The sequence below is a fragment of the Culex quinquefasciatus genome, chromosome 2 (assembly GCF_015732765.1).
Source record: "Culex quinquefasciatus strain JHB chromosome 2, VPISU_Cqui_1.0_pri_paternal, whole genome shotgun sequence".
Lineage (NCBI taxonomy): Eukaryota > Metazoa > Arthropoda > Insecta > Diptera > Culicidae > Culex > Culex quinquefasciatus.
In genome coordinates, this window is record NC_051862.1 from 157,648,116 (window position 1) to 157,664,390 (window position 16,275).

General features: G+C 33.9%; 2 protein-coding genes across 2 annotated transcripts; both read left to right on the forward strand.

The window, feature by feature from the left end:
• The first annotated feature begins 5,248 nt into the window (after positions 1 to 5,248).
• LOC119766368 lies at positions 5,249 to 5,725 on the forward strand. The gene is made up of 2 exons (XM_038250871.1): positions 5,249 to 5,254; positions 5,318 to 5,725. Exons 1-2 carry the CDS (start codon positions 5,249 to 5,251, stop codon positions 5,723 to 5,725), a joined length of 414 nt encoding a protein of 137 aa, XP_038106799.1.
• A 3,548-nt stretch (positions 5,726 to 9,273) lies between these two features.
• On the forward strand, positions 9,274 to 12,770 carry LOC119766369 (zinc finger protein 512B-like). The gene is made up of 2 exons (XM_038250872.1): positions 9,274 to 9,279; positions 12,339 to 12,770. The coding sequence occupies exons 1-2, from the start codon at positions 9,274 to 9,276 to the stop codon at positions 12,768 to 12,770; spliced, it is 438 nt and encodes a 145-aa protein (XP_038106800.1).
• The last annotated feature ends 3,505 nt before the right edge of the window (positions 12,771 to 16,275 follow it).

A 16,275-nucleotide genomic window follows, 5' to 3' on the forward strand; every position in this document is an offset into this window, starting at 1 on the left:
ATTTTTTTGTGTGATTAAAAGAAGGCCTTATTGTGACTATAGAAAAACTCAGAATATATGAAATTTAGCATAATTACTCTGCTTTGAGTTATTTTTTCTCTCCAGTTTTTGCTAGCATCCGCAAATGAGTATGATATTTTTTATAAATGCCCATTCGATTTTATCAATTTCATTGACATTATAGGATAATCCGTAAAGCATAAAACGCTTATTGGATGTGTGCGGCTTGAATAGAGCATTAAAATTACATCGCTAAAATCATAAATCATCCCAACATTAAATTATTTAGCTGAATTGCACATATCGCTCGTTCAGATTGGCTTTAACTCCCATGTCATCAATTTCTGCAAAATGGTCAACGCGCACGTTTTTTTCCGTCCTCTCTATATTGATGAAAATGCTCACTTTAGCCGGCAAACTGAGCATTTGATGGCCCATTTCATACCTGTTTGAAAATAGTGGGCCACCACCACCACTGAAGTACACAACAAACAAAAAAAGCCCTGCTAATCGCCACACTTTTGTACTTTCCATTTCAATAAATCTCGTTTTTGAAATCGAACTCCGCACACAGCATCTGCCAGTTTCATACGGCACAAAATACGCGGCGGCGGTGTGAAGTCATGAAAAATGAATGTGAATCAAGTTGGGACAAAAAAAGTGGGTATATTTTCCGCCGGTTTTAATTTGCGTTTACAGTTTAGTGGTTTGGGGTTTTAAAAAATGGCCATGATAAAGCGCATAATTTCTGTATTGGGAGGCCCTCTTTTTTGTTTTTGCTCGTCTGGAGAATGTGCAGGGTTATTGGGCACATAAATTACGATGGCAAAATTTTGTGCAATCAATGGCGCAAAAAATAATTCACATAAACTGCCGACTAGTCGATGATTTTGGTCGACTCACGCAAGACACAAATCTCTGATGCATCGCTAATTTTACCACGACCCTAATTTGATGATTTTAGCAAAAGAAAATTACAGTACAAACAACACCCTTACCGCCACAAATTTCAATTTCCAGGTGAGCAAACAAATGAATTAATTTCCTCAAACAAATTTGCATCTCCCAGAGCAAGGAGCAAGTGGCCAAGTGCGAATCAACTCAAGTTGTTGAACGAATAGATGAAGTGTCGCTCTCTCACATTTGACTTCGTTTTTTCTTCCTCCGTGGAACGTAGTTTACACAGTCAAATGCTTGACGTGCTTTAGTTTTTTTTTCGTTCCGCGTGTAGAACTTGAGAGCTCGTGCAATGTGGGAGTGTGGGTGGCGTTGGTGGATGGTTCTTTGACCGGGAGAGCTTTGTAGGGAACTGTACGTAGCTGGTACGCATTTCCATGTCCTTTGTCTTTGATGAAGTACGGGGAAATTCTTTTTTTTGCATTCTAGTGATTTAGCAAATTCCTAATTGGATTATTTTGTTCTGTCAGATTAAGTACGGGTGTTTTACATCCGATATTTTTAATTGCTATTGAATGAGAACCCCCTATTTTTTCGACAAAGATAAATTTTATGAAAAAAATCGTATCATTATTTGCGATGGTGTATTGGCATATTATTAATATTAATTTATAAATTTTACTTTTAATTGTAGCAAATGATTATTAGAACCATTTGCCACAATAAGAGGTAAATTTTAATTATTCATAGCTTTTTTTACTTGAAGAATAAAAATATGAAATAATTCTTTTGAATTCAAAGAATTTGAAGAACCCAAGAAAAATCATATGTTTTATTGTTTTTCAACAATTTTAGCACCTTATTATTATATAAATTTATCAATAACTAAAAACAATTTATGCGTTTTGACAAGATTAAATCAAAAATATGTATGATAGAGATTTTTAGCGAAAAATCGATGAAATGTTTTATCATTGTCTAAAATATTTTAATAAAACTGTTTGAAAAAAAGTTATCCCTCAAATGCCCAATTTTTTTTAAATTGTTTTTTTTTATTTTTCCCGTCATTTTGAGCAACTTTTATTCTTCGAAAAACTTTACCTGTATTGTTTCATGTTTTTCTGGTTCCATGTTTAGTACGTTTATTTGCTTTTTTTCTTATTTGGATTATGTTTGTTTCTGGTATTTGGGTTATTTTACCACCTTCTATCCTTATCTTTTGACTTTCTAGTTTTTCATGTTTTTACAGTCTCTTTTTAAATGTTTTTTATTTTCTGCTAAAATGGTACAATTTTGATTTAAATGGAGGCATAGTCTGGGATATTTCAAAAATGACTTCCTACTAATTTTACAAAAAATAGAAAATGTTAGTAAAAAACACAGCCAAAGTTGATCCCAGAAAAAAGTCATTTTTAAGAACATTGGCAAAGTCACTCACAAAAAAAAAAACAAATAAATCTTACAAATTAAAAAAAAATCTTAGATTTTATGAGTTTGTCTTTCCAAAGATTTTAAAAGATCAAAAATTGGTATAAAAAGGGACTTTTGGCGATTTTTATCAAGCACGCCTAGAAATGGGGTTGGGATTTTTTTATTCATAACTTATTTTTATTAGGTCCTTTAAGGTGATTATAGGGGTTGGGTTGAAGAGGGTTAAATGGAAAATGGATTATCCGAAAAATTGTGATGTTTTGGAGCTTTGGTGTCTTCAGAAGTGTTTTTTTGGTTTGGTTAAAAATAAAAGTGGTTTACGATTAGGGTGATGTAAAATATCTAACTTTTCGGGAATATTTTTGTGATTTTTTTGTCTTGTCAATCTAAGCAACTTTGTCGAAGTCACCAAAATTTTATCTTGCAGTCTACATCTTCTACGGTCACATTTAGAGAAAGCATCTGAGCAAACCGTCAAAAATTAGTTTTTTGAACGTCAAGAAAAGCGATGTTCGAGGCACTTTTAGAGCTTTAAACCAAAAATATTGATTTTTTGAGCATATGGGTCTATAGTTATAGCCAAAAAAAATTTAAAAAAAAATGCCATTTTAAGCTTAAAAAGATGCAAATTTAAATCCTAATTATATTTTGGGGTCGTCGACATTTTAAATTTTCATGACTTTAGAGAGTCTTTTTTTAAAACAATCGTTATCATTGTTCAAACAATTACATTTGAAATTACTTATTTTTGCTGTCATTCTGAACAAAAAAATAAAAAAATCATTTTTTTTAAATTCTGCAAATAAATAATATTCCTCATTGCAAATATTTTAGACAAAATTTTAAAATTCGAAATTATTTTTATAGAAAACATTCAAAATCGAACTAGCAGTCTCAGAAAATTAAAGGTAATTTTCAGCTTTTCCTTGAATATATTTCAGGGCTGGCTTTCTTACATAAAGTAATTAATTAAACGAAAAATATTAGCATTTCCGAAAATTATTACCTAAAAGTGAATTTAACTCCAAAACGGTTTTAACAAACATTCAATATTACGCCCTTTTGAAATGTTAGTCTTGATTTAAATTTTTTGAAAATCAACAAAGTTCAAAAAAGCAAAATATAGAGAATTTTCTCAGCTTTTCAAAATTATTTTTTTTCAAAAGTGGGCAAACATGGGCACTAATTTAAAAAAATGAATAACGGCGACTTTTTTGAAAAAAGTTACCTAAAAATGGCTATAACTTGAAAACGGTGCACTTTATCAAAATTTCACAAAAGTACTTTTTGATTGCAAATTCGATTTTACATCGAAAAATGAAATTGATTTTTTTTATTTCGATTTTTTTATTGATTCAAAAAATCATAACTCGGTCAAAGATTTTTTGCCCATTCTGGAAATTTCTGAAAAGTTGGCATTTGATGTCCTCTAAAACATATCAGAAATATCATATTAAAAATAGTGTTTTCTTGCGAATCAAGTATTACCTAGTGACAAAAAGTTAAATTAAAAATCACCAATTTTTTTTTAATTTAAAATCACCAATTTTTTTTCAGTGTAGTCCATATTAATACCTACAACTTTGCCGAAGACACCAAATCGATCAAAAAAATTCTTCAAAAGATACAGATTTTTGAATTTTCATACATCATTTTTGCATGGACAGCTGTCAAATTTGTATGGAAAATTATATGGAAAAACTAATGATGCAAAATGGCTTCTTTGGTTATACCAAATAAATCGAATGGCCGAAATATCAAATAATTGCTCTGCTACTACTTTAACTGTTATTATTTAGAAACATCAGATTAGAATGTATTTGACACGTTTCTTTGATTTCAGATGATAATATATTACTCATAATAACAATCGTTTTTTGCTAAATTTAAATTATTTAGAAGATAAGCGAAAATGTTTCATAAAACCCTACCCTTAAGCAAATAATCAAATTTTGAAAATTAAAATTAAAATTTTGGGAACTCAACTGTTAATAATCATTTTTTTTCCGTGTGCATTTTTTTCCAATTATTTCAACCCAGTTACCTCAATTCGAATCGTTTACGATTTCCGTTTCAAACACAACAACCGGCGATGCTGAAAATAAACACATTAGTGGCCAAAGTGCCTCAAACATAGACATTTATGAGAAAAAATCCTTTGTATGAGTTAAATCCCATTTAAAATTTAAATGCAAAGCGATACGTACAATCAAGCTGATATTTGAGATTTGGGCTCAGTACACCCACCGGAATAAGCCCCTGCCCACCAAAAAGTAATTTTTGTTACACTCTAATAGATAAGTAATTTGAAGGCCAAAAACAAACAAACATCCGATTTATTTAATGTGAAGAAAGATGTTTAGCACTATCGGAAGGTCATCAAACGAATTTATGTATTAATAAAGTGGCGTTGAAAGTAAACCATAAACTAAAGCACTTATACGTAGCCCCCCTGCGTTGAACATCTGCCCAAAAGTTCATAGGCAATAGTGTGGTTCACCGATCTAGGCACCCCAGCGTGGCTGTAACTTGGGAAATTCGTTTTCCCTCGCTTGGACGAATTCAGCGACGATCGGTCACGTGACTTGACTGTGTCGACCTCCTGCGGTCAACAGCGAGAGATGTTTGGTAATGTTTGACACGATGGGCGTGGTCGCAGCAGTGCTGCGCTGCTTCTGTCGCAGATGTCGCAAAAATAGACGCTAAGAAAAGCCTAATTGGAAGCTTTAGTTTTAAAAACATTCATGAACATTCGGGCCTGAGTGCGCACAAGAGTGTTGAAATTGTTGGACTGGCACATGTGGAGAAACATTAACTATAAAGGTTCGAGGTGATGTCCAGCTGGTCAACAGTCAGTTGAGGTTCGTTTCTTAGTTCACTTGGGGGGTACTGCATCGGTGTTTGTAAGGTGTGATCAATTATGAAGGTATGTTTTTAGGTTTATTGGGTAGTTCCATGAGGATTCTCAAATCATTTGCTTATTTTCCAGGTTTTCATCGTTCTGTCTGTGGCGGTAGCCCTCGTTGCCGGTGCGGCTGTTGACTCCGAGAGTAAAAAGATCGAGAAACGTGGCCTGTACGAGCTGGAAGACCACGATGACATTGTTGACTTTGATGACCACCACGTGGGCAAGGAGGTGACCATCACCAAGAAAGTGCCCGTTTACATCGAGAAGAAGGTCCCCGTGTATATCGAGAAGAAGGTTCACGTTGATCGGCCAGTGTACGTGCCGTACAAGGTTCCGGTGGAAGTTCCCGTAGTGCACAAGGAGTACGTTGAAGTCCCCAAGCCATACGCGGTGCACGTAGCCAAGCCGTACCCGGTCATCGTGAAGAAGCATATCTACGTCGAAAAACCAGTGGGATTGTCGGTGCACATCAAGCATCGCAAGCATTAACAAGCATTAACGTGTGATAAAAGAGATTTAGTGAATTTAATTAATATAAATGTGATTCTAGTGATGTAACTGAGTCTTTGAGAGACTGTGAATTATGTGAGTTTGCCTGTTGAATGATTCGAATAAAGTATTTCATGTGGAATATCTGTATAATGTAACCCGTGGTTTTTTTTTAACTGGACGAAAACTTTCTACTTCAAAGTTTGTTCAAAGTAAATATCAAAGATCGGAAAAATACCCATTTTCAATACCGTCAAGTAAGGTAATTTTGGACTCTTGCATAATAACTTGGTCTGATGTTTTTTTACATTTTGTTTTCTAATTTAACCTGAGGAATTCTCTAACAAAACCGGATATGGATTTTGTTTTAAATTTAGAAAACTTCTACTTTTCTGTTTCTTTTTCTTTAATCCGCTGTATCTCAGCAATCAGAGGTCCAATCTTCAATATCTCTTTGAAAAGTTTATAGCAATTTTCTGAACTTAAAAAAAATGTTTTCAAAAATGGTCACTCATGGTCACTATTTTTTGAAATCGAAAAACTGCAAATATTTCACTGAAATAAAGCATTCGGTGGTTTGAAAATGAGGCACTTTATCAAAAAATATCTTAAGTACTTTTCGATTGCAAATTGAAATTTATGTCAATGAGGTCAAATAAATTTTAAGCATGAAATTTAGATTTTTTTTTCCTAAAATCATTTTTTCAAAAATTTATAACTCGGCAACTAATTGTTTGACCATATTTCTCTATGACTCAATAGTTGCGGGTGGTGACTCCTAAGACAAATAAAAAAAAATATCAATCTCTGGATGTTATCCTAAAATTTTAAATTCAATAATTGATAATTACGGTTACATGGTGTTCTTTTAAAAACTAAACTTACATTTACCTTTTTATTTTTAAAGATAATGTTCTTAAATTTTGCATTCATTGCAATTTTTATTTTCTCTTTTCTTAGTTAACGAACTACCTGAGCTGATCGAAAAATCACGAGGGAAATTTTAATGCCAAATATTGTTTAAATAAAAAGAACAGTTAATTTTTTTCTAAAATTTCATAATATCTTTAAAATGATGTATTAAATACATCCTAATGTACTCTTCTGAATCCGAATATCGCGGTTACTTATCGGGATTTCTTATGGTAAGGAAGATATCTAAAATGGCTGCCAAAATGGCGGTTGTATTCATAATATCATAATCCGGAATGAAAATGTAATGATTTTACCTATTTTGGGGTTGTTCAATCACCCCTTGAAATTGTTAACTACTGTTCAAGAAAAAAATATTACAAAATATTATATTGAAAAATTATTACGGAAATGTTAATAGTGAGCTGGGAATTTGTAATTCAAGATGGCGTCCAAAATTATGAAGGAAGAATATTATTGATATTTCAAACAACTTGTAACAGGCTTGTGACCAGGGTTGTAAAATATCAAACTTTCATTTCCAGGCGACTACATAAATCATGTCCGAAATCTGATCCCTCAACTTCCACCGCCGATTTTTTTGTCGCGAAATTCTCAGCAAAAAGAATTGCCGGTCACTCATTCCCGCATTCACAATCACCCCCCTTCAATAGAGCGTAGCCGTAATGCTGCCACAGAACAAAATTTGCCAACGCAGCTTAATGGGACGCTAAGCGTGGTCGGTTCCCAATCTTTCTCTCGCGTTCTTTCATTGCGGGTTTCTGAGAAAACAAAAGAATCGTTGGCGAATGTCCGTGAGCGAGGAAAAGAGAAAGATTGATGGAAAGAGAATGCTCTTGCTGGTAATGCCGAGATAATAGAAGAGATAGCACAAGCTGTAGTGACGATCGCAATACCTTCTGATATTTTGGTGCGGGAATCACCAAATGATAGTTTTTTTCTATCACTCATCAATTTTGTCTCATATGAGATCGCTGAATCGGCTGAGCTCAAAAATGACGCTTTAGGATGAAATTGTTTTTTTTTAGCAACGCAACTTTTCAGATCCCTTTGGGGTTCTTAACAACTGTCCAATGTTTGGGAACGGTTGATTTTGTCCCCAATTTGCGAAAAGTGATTCAATTTTCTATGGAAATTTGTATGAAAACCCCCTTTTTCTTCGGATTTTGATGTTTGAAAAAATCACTGCTGCTCCTGAAAAAAAGTGTGGTCTAAACTGGTATAAAATTCGATTTCAGAGCAAAAAACACGTTAAACTGAGATTTTTTGACATTGATGTTATATGACAAATAGGGTGACAATAAAAAAATAAAAGTTTGGAAAATCGTAAGGGATACCCCGTGGCCCCCTGGAGTAAACCCTGACGAGTTATTAACAATTAAAAGAAGACGTTTTTGTATGAAAAGATTTTTTTCACCAGCTTCAACGATAAAAAGCGACCCTTAACCCTAAACCGATTTTGCTCAAATTTTCACAGATACTTATTTTTGACTAAAGAATCGAATCAGGGGATATCCCTGATGTCGATTTTTTTTTATTGTCACCCTAATTTACAATTATCGATTGTTTAATTTGTCTTACCATCAGCATATATTCAGGTCCCTGCGGGCAACACTGGCCTGTCCAGATCTAAACCAAATGTTCGTCAGCTCAGCTGGTTTTTCGTATTTGTACCCTTATGCGTTTATTGGAAAAGTCGTTGTTCTCGCAGGGCGTTTTAAGCGACTATGACCACTCCATGACTTGGCAGTCCCTATGCAGCCGGCAGAGCTGTTTGGTAATTTCTGATACAGACCACGAGTGTGGTGATCAGCAGCAGCAGCAGCTGCTTCTTCTGATACAGATTTCAATAAAAAAATAGACGCTCATAAAACCCACCACAGAAAAACAGACACAACATTTGGTAAATTTATTGTTTTTAAATTTTTGATGCAAACTAGTGTGACCTGTTCAATTTTTAAGGATTTTAATTAAAATGGATTTTGTGCCAGTGAAATTGTGTATCATTACCACACAAATGAGTTTATTTTGAAAATTCACACCTTACTTGTGTAATTGAAACCTCTTTAAGGGTGCACAGCAACGAAGGAAGTTGTTGTCTTCTTATTCCAAAATTGTCAAACTTACGAACCCAATCCTGCAATAACGGGATTGTAAAATTAATCAAACTTTGTTGTAAATTGCTTTGTGGACAGTACTTTAGGGGATGAATAAAAAAATATTTCGATAGTAGCCGTAGTTTTGAAGATATTAAATTGTCTGTAACAAAAATCTGGGTGCAAAAGCTATGGTTGATGTGCACCGTTAAAAAAGAAGTCATTTTAAGTAGTCATCAAGAATACTAAACAAAACCCGAAACTTCCACTCTCTGCTTATCTGTGAACCAAACACACTCTCCGCGGTGTCTAATTGGAAATTTGGTTTATACATTCATGAACTCGTCTTGATGCGATGCGATGCGTGCGTGTGATGAAATTTGGCCTGGAAAACGCAAAATCATATACTTTAAAAGCGATGCGCCGTCCAGCTGATCAACCAGTCAGCTGGAGTTCGCTTCTTAGTTCGGTCGGTTTGTATACAAAGTAAAACGGGCAGCCCGCAAGGTGTGATCAATCATGAAGGTGAGTTGCAGTGAGTTGGGATAGTTTGAGGATAGTTTAAGACGGGACATCAAGATGGGTCATATAAATGATTAACAATTACTTCAATAGCGGAGGCATATCACGATAATCATTCTTAATTTAAAAATAATTATTGAGAGTGTTGTGAATTATTGACGAAATTAATTGGTTCAGATATTTTTTTATTAATATATGGATAATTGAATTAAAGTGAGCTTTTTAGTGTTAGATATGCTGCGTGTTAAGTGATGCACAGTCCGAATATTATTTTTTCGATACAGACATTTTTCTCATTGAATCCGAATCGGATTTCAAATTTTAACGGTCACAATATTTAGAATATTTAGAAGTGTTCAAGAATGTGATACTAAGTTGGAAATAGCTTAATGGTTTAAGCTTAACGAAAAAAAAAAAAAAAAAACAGCGAATAGGAAAACGATAATTGATTGAAATTTGTAAAATTGGTATAAAATATCAATAACAAAACAAAGACTAAACAAGATAAAGATAAAAATGCTAGAAATGAATAACGAACAGCATAATACAAAAAAGTAAAGTTTTCATAAAGCAAAAGTCGCTCCTTTTTGAGGGGACAAACAATCCTTGAAAAAAGGGCAGTAAAGGGTTAAATTGATAAAACATGCATGCATTTTCTGTACACGTAAAAATAATGAAAATTGAAAGGTAGAAAATTTGGTTCGTAGAATATTACCTTTATTTGAGTAATTTTACTTAATTTTTTTCGGTAAAAATGTGAAATTCAACAGAAATTGATGAAAATTTCACCAGTTCCTGAAGTAGAATAAAACATTTTATTTCAAATCAAAATATATCATCATTTCCAGATACAATATGACCATCATTTTTTTCAGTGTACGGGAGAATATTTATTTTGGATAATATATATCGCTCAGTTGAAAGTCTCAATGAAAAACTATCAAAAAATGTCAATTCTGGAAAGGTGAGGGAGTCTCCTTAATTTTTTTATTGGCTTAAGCTTAAAATTGTGATCATTGACTGTTAAAATAGATTAAATTCGAACATTAATTCGAATCTGAAGGAATGTTTGAAGATTGATGCACGATAAATTTTTAGTGATTAAAGAAAGGCATTTCCTCCTAAATTATTATTTACAAAATTTAATATTTCTTCATTGTTATTCAATCACATAATTGATCATATCAGAAATATAATTAGTTTGTTTTTTTTTTAAATGAACAAACCGTTGCAAAAAAAGATATTTCAACACTTTTTGGCAAACAATTTTTTAAATATTTGATCATAACTAAGTCCAACAAATCCTTATGTCAGATGAAGATATTTAGCATCATAGTTTCGTCACACATGCTGTTTGATGAATTTTTAAGAAAGGTGTTCACGATTGATTTGGTATCTTCAATAAAGTTACAGATCAGAATATTTCAGGGAAAAATTTCACTCTCGAATAAAAAAAAATTAATAATAAAATATTTTATAAGACAAAAAACAAATTTTTGGGGTGGTGTAAATTTACCGATATTTTTTACCAGAAAGTATTTTTAAAAATTAATATTTTTTGGATATATCGAATATAAATTCGACAAAATCTCTCGTTTAGATTAGAGAATTTGTTAAAATGACTTAAATTTATTAAAGAAAATCATCATCAAGCTTAGAAAAAGTTTAAAGTAGAAAACGAAATGTATTTTTTTTTTGAAAAATTGAATTCTTAATATAAACAGTAGGTTTTCATTAATTTATTTGCTTTTTATTCAATCTTAAATCCTCAACAGGAGACAATACTGCTTGTGACACTAACTCATATTAAAGTGGAAAGACTTGAGGAAATAAATTACAGATATATCAAATTGATTTCAAGCCATACATTTTTATCTGTCTTACAGATGTTTAAAATAAATAAATTCAACATTTCGTCTGTTGTGTGCTATCTTGTGACAACGACCATTTAGTACATATCGAGAAAATCGATTTTTAAAGTTTGATTATAAATAATTTCAAAACTATGAATGATGGAGTCAAACTTTTTGAAGCAATCGGTTCGTATACTATTGCTAAACAAACGCTCCAAGTTTCATCTAATTTGGTTAAACCATGGTTATAGTAAATTATGCAAACAAAAATCTGAAAAGCACGTGTCACAAGTGTGTTTTGAAAGTAAAATTGTACTACGTGTCACAAGTGTGCACAGAATTCCCATACAAACTAAAATAGGCTTAAATCCATAGTTTAACCGACTTAATCAATATATTTTCAAAAACAAAAGATTGCATTGCATTTAGAAAGTGTGTATCAACATAAATTTGTGAAAAACAAGAAAAAAAAAATTCACATTTTCCTACAACATGTATGACGTGTCACAAGTGTGCACGATCATTTTGATGATAAAATGGTCTATGTCACAAGTGTGTTTTGCGATATCCAGGAAACGGAAGCGAATTTCCAAAATCGGATTAAAGCATCTTGTACACCCAAAGGAAAAATATATCTCAAAATCTGCAACAGTGGATTGCTGCAGAAAATGTCACATTTATAACATTTTTTGCAGCAAGCCCGTAGATCATTTTTGCCCGCGTATAAATATTTCAGCGATCTGCAGTTCTCACCAACACATATAATGCTGGCCCGTCTCCAAGCAACACTCCAAAGAGAAGAGTATGTTGGTGCTCTTTCACTCACATTTCATCAAGCGTCCATGGCGCGGTGGTAGCGTGTCGGATCAATAACCAAAAAGTTGGTGGTTCAATCCTCGTTCTGTTAAGGGTTTTTTTTTGTGAAATACAACCAAAAAGCCGTCAGTAATGTCGATAATTGTCGGTAACGGGCAAAAATGTCATACCCCTATATCGCAAAAAATGCATGAGGACAGTTTTCATGCAGATTCTGATATACTTTCATGCCGCCATGCATCACAATCATGCGACCGCCGTTTGGGTGTAGTGTTTGTTAAGTATAGCAAAACGTCATCATTAACTCATTTTCGATCAAAATGGTCGTTGTAATAAGATAGCACACAGCAGACGATTTATTATATTTTTTCCAAATTATGTCCAACTTTTCAGGATTTCATCATCCTGTCCGTACTTATTGCCGTCGTGGCCGGTGCTGCCATTGACTCGCAGGAAAAAACCGTCGAAAAGCGTGACCTGTTCGACGAGCTGGAAGACTACGCCCAAGAGTCCAAGCCGGTGACCATCACCAAGAAGGTCCCGGTGCCGTACCCGGTCAAGGTGGAGAAGAAGGTGCCCGTCTACATCGAGAAGAAGGTCCCCGTGTACATCACGAAGAAGATTCCGGTGCCCGTCGATCGGCCAGTGCCCGTGCCGATCAAGGTTCCGGTCAAAATTCCCGTCGTGCACAAGCAGGTCGTCCGAGTTCCCAAGCCGTACCCGGTCATCGTGAAGAAGCCGTACCCGGTGTTTGTGAAGAAGCCCGTCTACGTGGAGAAACCGGTGGAACTGACGCTCCACATTAAGAAGAAGCAGAAGCATTAGGGTGTAAGAAGAGATTTTTTGTTAATTTAATATATTTGTAGCTCTAGTTTTGTGACTGTGATTTTGCGAGATGATTTATGAGTGAATGATGTATGGGTAATTCTCTACCAACTCACACGAAATCGGGAAAAGTTGCCCCGACCCCTCTTCGATTTGCGTGAAACTTTGTCCTAAGGGGTAACTTTTGTCCCTGATCACGAATCCGAGGTCCGTTTTTTGATACCTCGTGACGGAGGGGCGGTACGACCCCTTCCATTTTTGAACATGCGAAAAAAGAGGTGTTTTTCAATAATTTGCAGCCTGAAACGGTGATGAGATAGAAATTTGGTGTCAAAGGGACTTTTATGTAAAATTAGACGCCCGATTTGATGGCATACTCAGAATTCCGAAAAAACGTATTTTTCATCGAAAAAACACTAAAAAAGTTTTAAAAATTCTCCCATTTTCAGTTACTCGACTGTAAAAAATTTTGGAACAAGTCATTTTATGGGAAATTTAATGTACTATTTAGAACAAAATTTTTAATTTTAAAATTTCGTGTTTTTTTAACTTTACAGGGTTATTTTTTAGAGTGTAACAATATTCTACAAGGTTGTAGCGACGGTTTTGTTCTAACGCGAATCAATTCAACACGGAACGTCGGATCGAGGTGCTCTGAGCAGTTTTCTAGGATTTCGGTCATTCGATTTTTTTTGTATTTTTTTATCCGACTGAAACTTTTTTGGTGCCTTTGGTATGTCCAAAGAAGCCATTTTGCATCATTTGTTTGTCCATATAATTTTCCATACAAATTTGGCAGCTGTCCATACAAAAATGATGTATGAAAATTGAAAAATCTGTATCTTTTGAAGGAATTTTTTGATCGATTTGGTGTATTCGGCAAAGTTGTAGGTATGGTATACGGACTACACTGGAAAAAAATAATACAGGTAAAAAAATGTGGTGATTTTTTTATTTAACTTTTTATTACTAAAACTTGATTTACAAAAAAACACTATTTTTATTTTTTTTTATTTTTTGATATGTTTTAAAGGACATAAAATGCCAACATTTCAGAAATTTCCAGGTTGTGCAAAAAATCATTGACCGAGTTATAAATTTATTCATCAATACTGATTTTTTCCAAAAAATCGAAATTTTGGTCGCAAAAATTTTTCAAGTTCATTTTTCGATGTAAAATCAAAGTTGCAATCAAAAAGTACTTCAGTGAAATTTTGATAAAGTGCACCGTTTTCAAGTTAAATCCATATTTAAGTGACTTTTTTGAAAATAGTAGCAGTTTTTCATTTTTTTAAATTAGTGCACATATTTGCCCACTTTTTTCAACATTCAATATTATGCCCTTTTAAAATGTTAGTCTTGATTTGAAAATTTTGAAAATATTGTTTTCGTTAATATCGGAAAATTTCACAAATGTTTCATATTTTAACATTGAAAATCGGACCATTAGTTGCTGAGATATCGACATTGAAAAATGGTGGGTTGTTTGGGTGAGACTTAGAAAACATCAATTTTCCTGTTTTTAAACCTTTGCATTGCAATATCTCAGCAACTAAAGGTCGTATCAACAAAGCCCGAAGAAGCAAAATATAGAGAATTTTCTCAGCTTTTCAAAATTTTTTTTTCAAAAGTGGGCAAACATGTGCACTAATTAAAAAAAAAAATGAAAAACTGCGACTATTTTGAAAAAAGTCACCTTAAAATGGCTATAACTTGAAAACGGTGCACTTTATCAAAATTTCACCGACGTACTTTTTGATTGCAAATTTGATTTTACATCGAAAAATGAAGTTGAAAAAATTTTGCGACCAAATTTCGATTTTTTGAAAATATTAGTGTTGATTAAAAAATTTATAACTCGGCAATGATTTTTTGCACAACCTGGAAATTTCTGAAAAGTTGGCATTTTATGTCCTCTAAAACATATCAAAAAATAAAAAAATAAAAATAGTGTGTTTTTGCAAATCAAGTTTTACTGATAAAAAGTTAAATAAAAAAATCACCAATTTTTTTTACCGTGTATCATTTTTTTTTCCAGTGTAGTCCGTATCCATACCTACAACTTTGCCGAAGACACCAAATCGATCAAAAAATTCCTTCAAAAGATTCAGATTTTTGAATTTTTCATACATCAATTTTGTATGGACAGCTGCCAAATTTGTATGGAAAATTATATGGACAAACTAATGATGCAAAATGGCTTCTTTAGGCATACCGTAGGCACCAAAAAAATTTCAGTCGGATAAAAAAATACAAAAATAAAAAATTGAAGAAAAAAGACCGATTTCGTAGAGAATTGCTCCTCTTTGTTGCGTTGGGTTCGCATAAGCCCAAGGAAGGTTCTTACGCCAAAAAAGACAAGTTTGGCCACTCTAGAACCGATTCCGGAAAATCTGCAGATTGTATGGGAAAATATGCGAAAAATAAAATTTTTATCACAGGAGGCTGAATTAGCCAACAAGCAAGAAACGTCAGGAAACCAAAAAAGGGCAGGACGAAGTTTGCCGGGAAGAGCTTGTTTTACATAAAAGTCTCTTTGACACCAAATTTCTATCTCATCACCGTTTCAGGCTGCAAATTATTGAAAAACACCTCTTTTTTCGCATGTTCCAAAATTCAAGGGGCGTACCGCCCATCCGTCACGAGGTGTCAAAAAACGGACCTCGGATTCGTGATCAGGGACAAAAGTTGCCCCTTACGACAAAGTTTCACGCAAATCGAAGAGGGGTCGGGGCAACTTTTTCCGATTTCGTGTGAGTTGGTAGAGAATTACCCGTATGTATATTGTTGACATTTTAATAAAATATTTTATGAAAAATATTTGTAGATTGGTCCATGCGTTTTAAGGTGTAAATCCTATTTTTAATTTAATTCTATTCACTGTTTTTCCCCAAGCAAGTCCCTAACATTACAACGTGTCAACATTCTCCACCATTCTATCACACCTTGCTGGATTCGATTAACGCCATGTCCCACAAATTTCCACACCTTTAATCGCTTTGTTTACAAACACAAGCCCCCCACCACCTCTTCAAATCCACCCAGAAGTGCAGTGGCCTTTTTCCGTTATCGGTAAATCAGCAATTTTAAAACGTCTCGATTGCTGACTTTGAGAGGTAGGGTCTTTGGGGAAAATAAATAACCACCCTCCTCACACCCACCCACTGCAAGTTTTCCACCACGTTTTCGCAAGTGTTTTTCTTTGTTTTCCACCCCCTAGCATTTTTTGTTGCTTGTTGGGGTTGGAAAGCTTTGATTCATCCTCGACTATAAGGATGAAATATCCTCTAAATACTATTCCCCAGCAAACAATGAATTCATAATTTATAAAGGCGAAACCGAGAATCTAATAAAACCAGTGCGCGCGCAAAATGGTCGCCCTGGAGTTTTGAAAGTGAAAAATAGAAGTGAAGGCCAGCAAGCAAAAAAAGGAAAAAGGGGGGAAAATACTGAAAATCTCGACAAAGAACGAAACCATCCGATTCGCTGTCGGAATGTGCGCTGA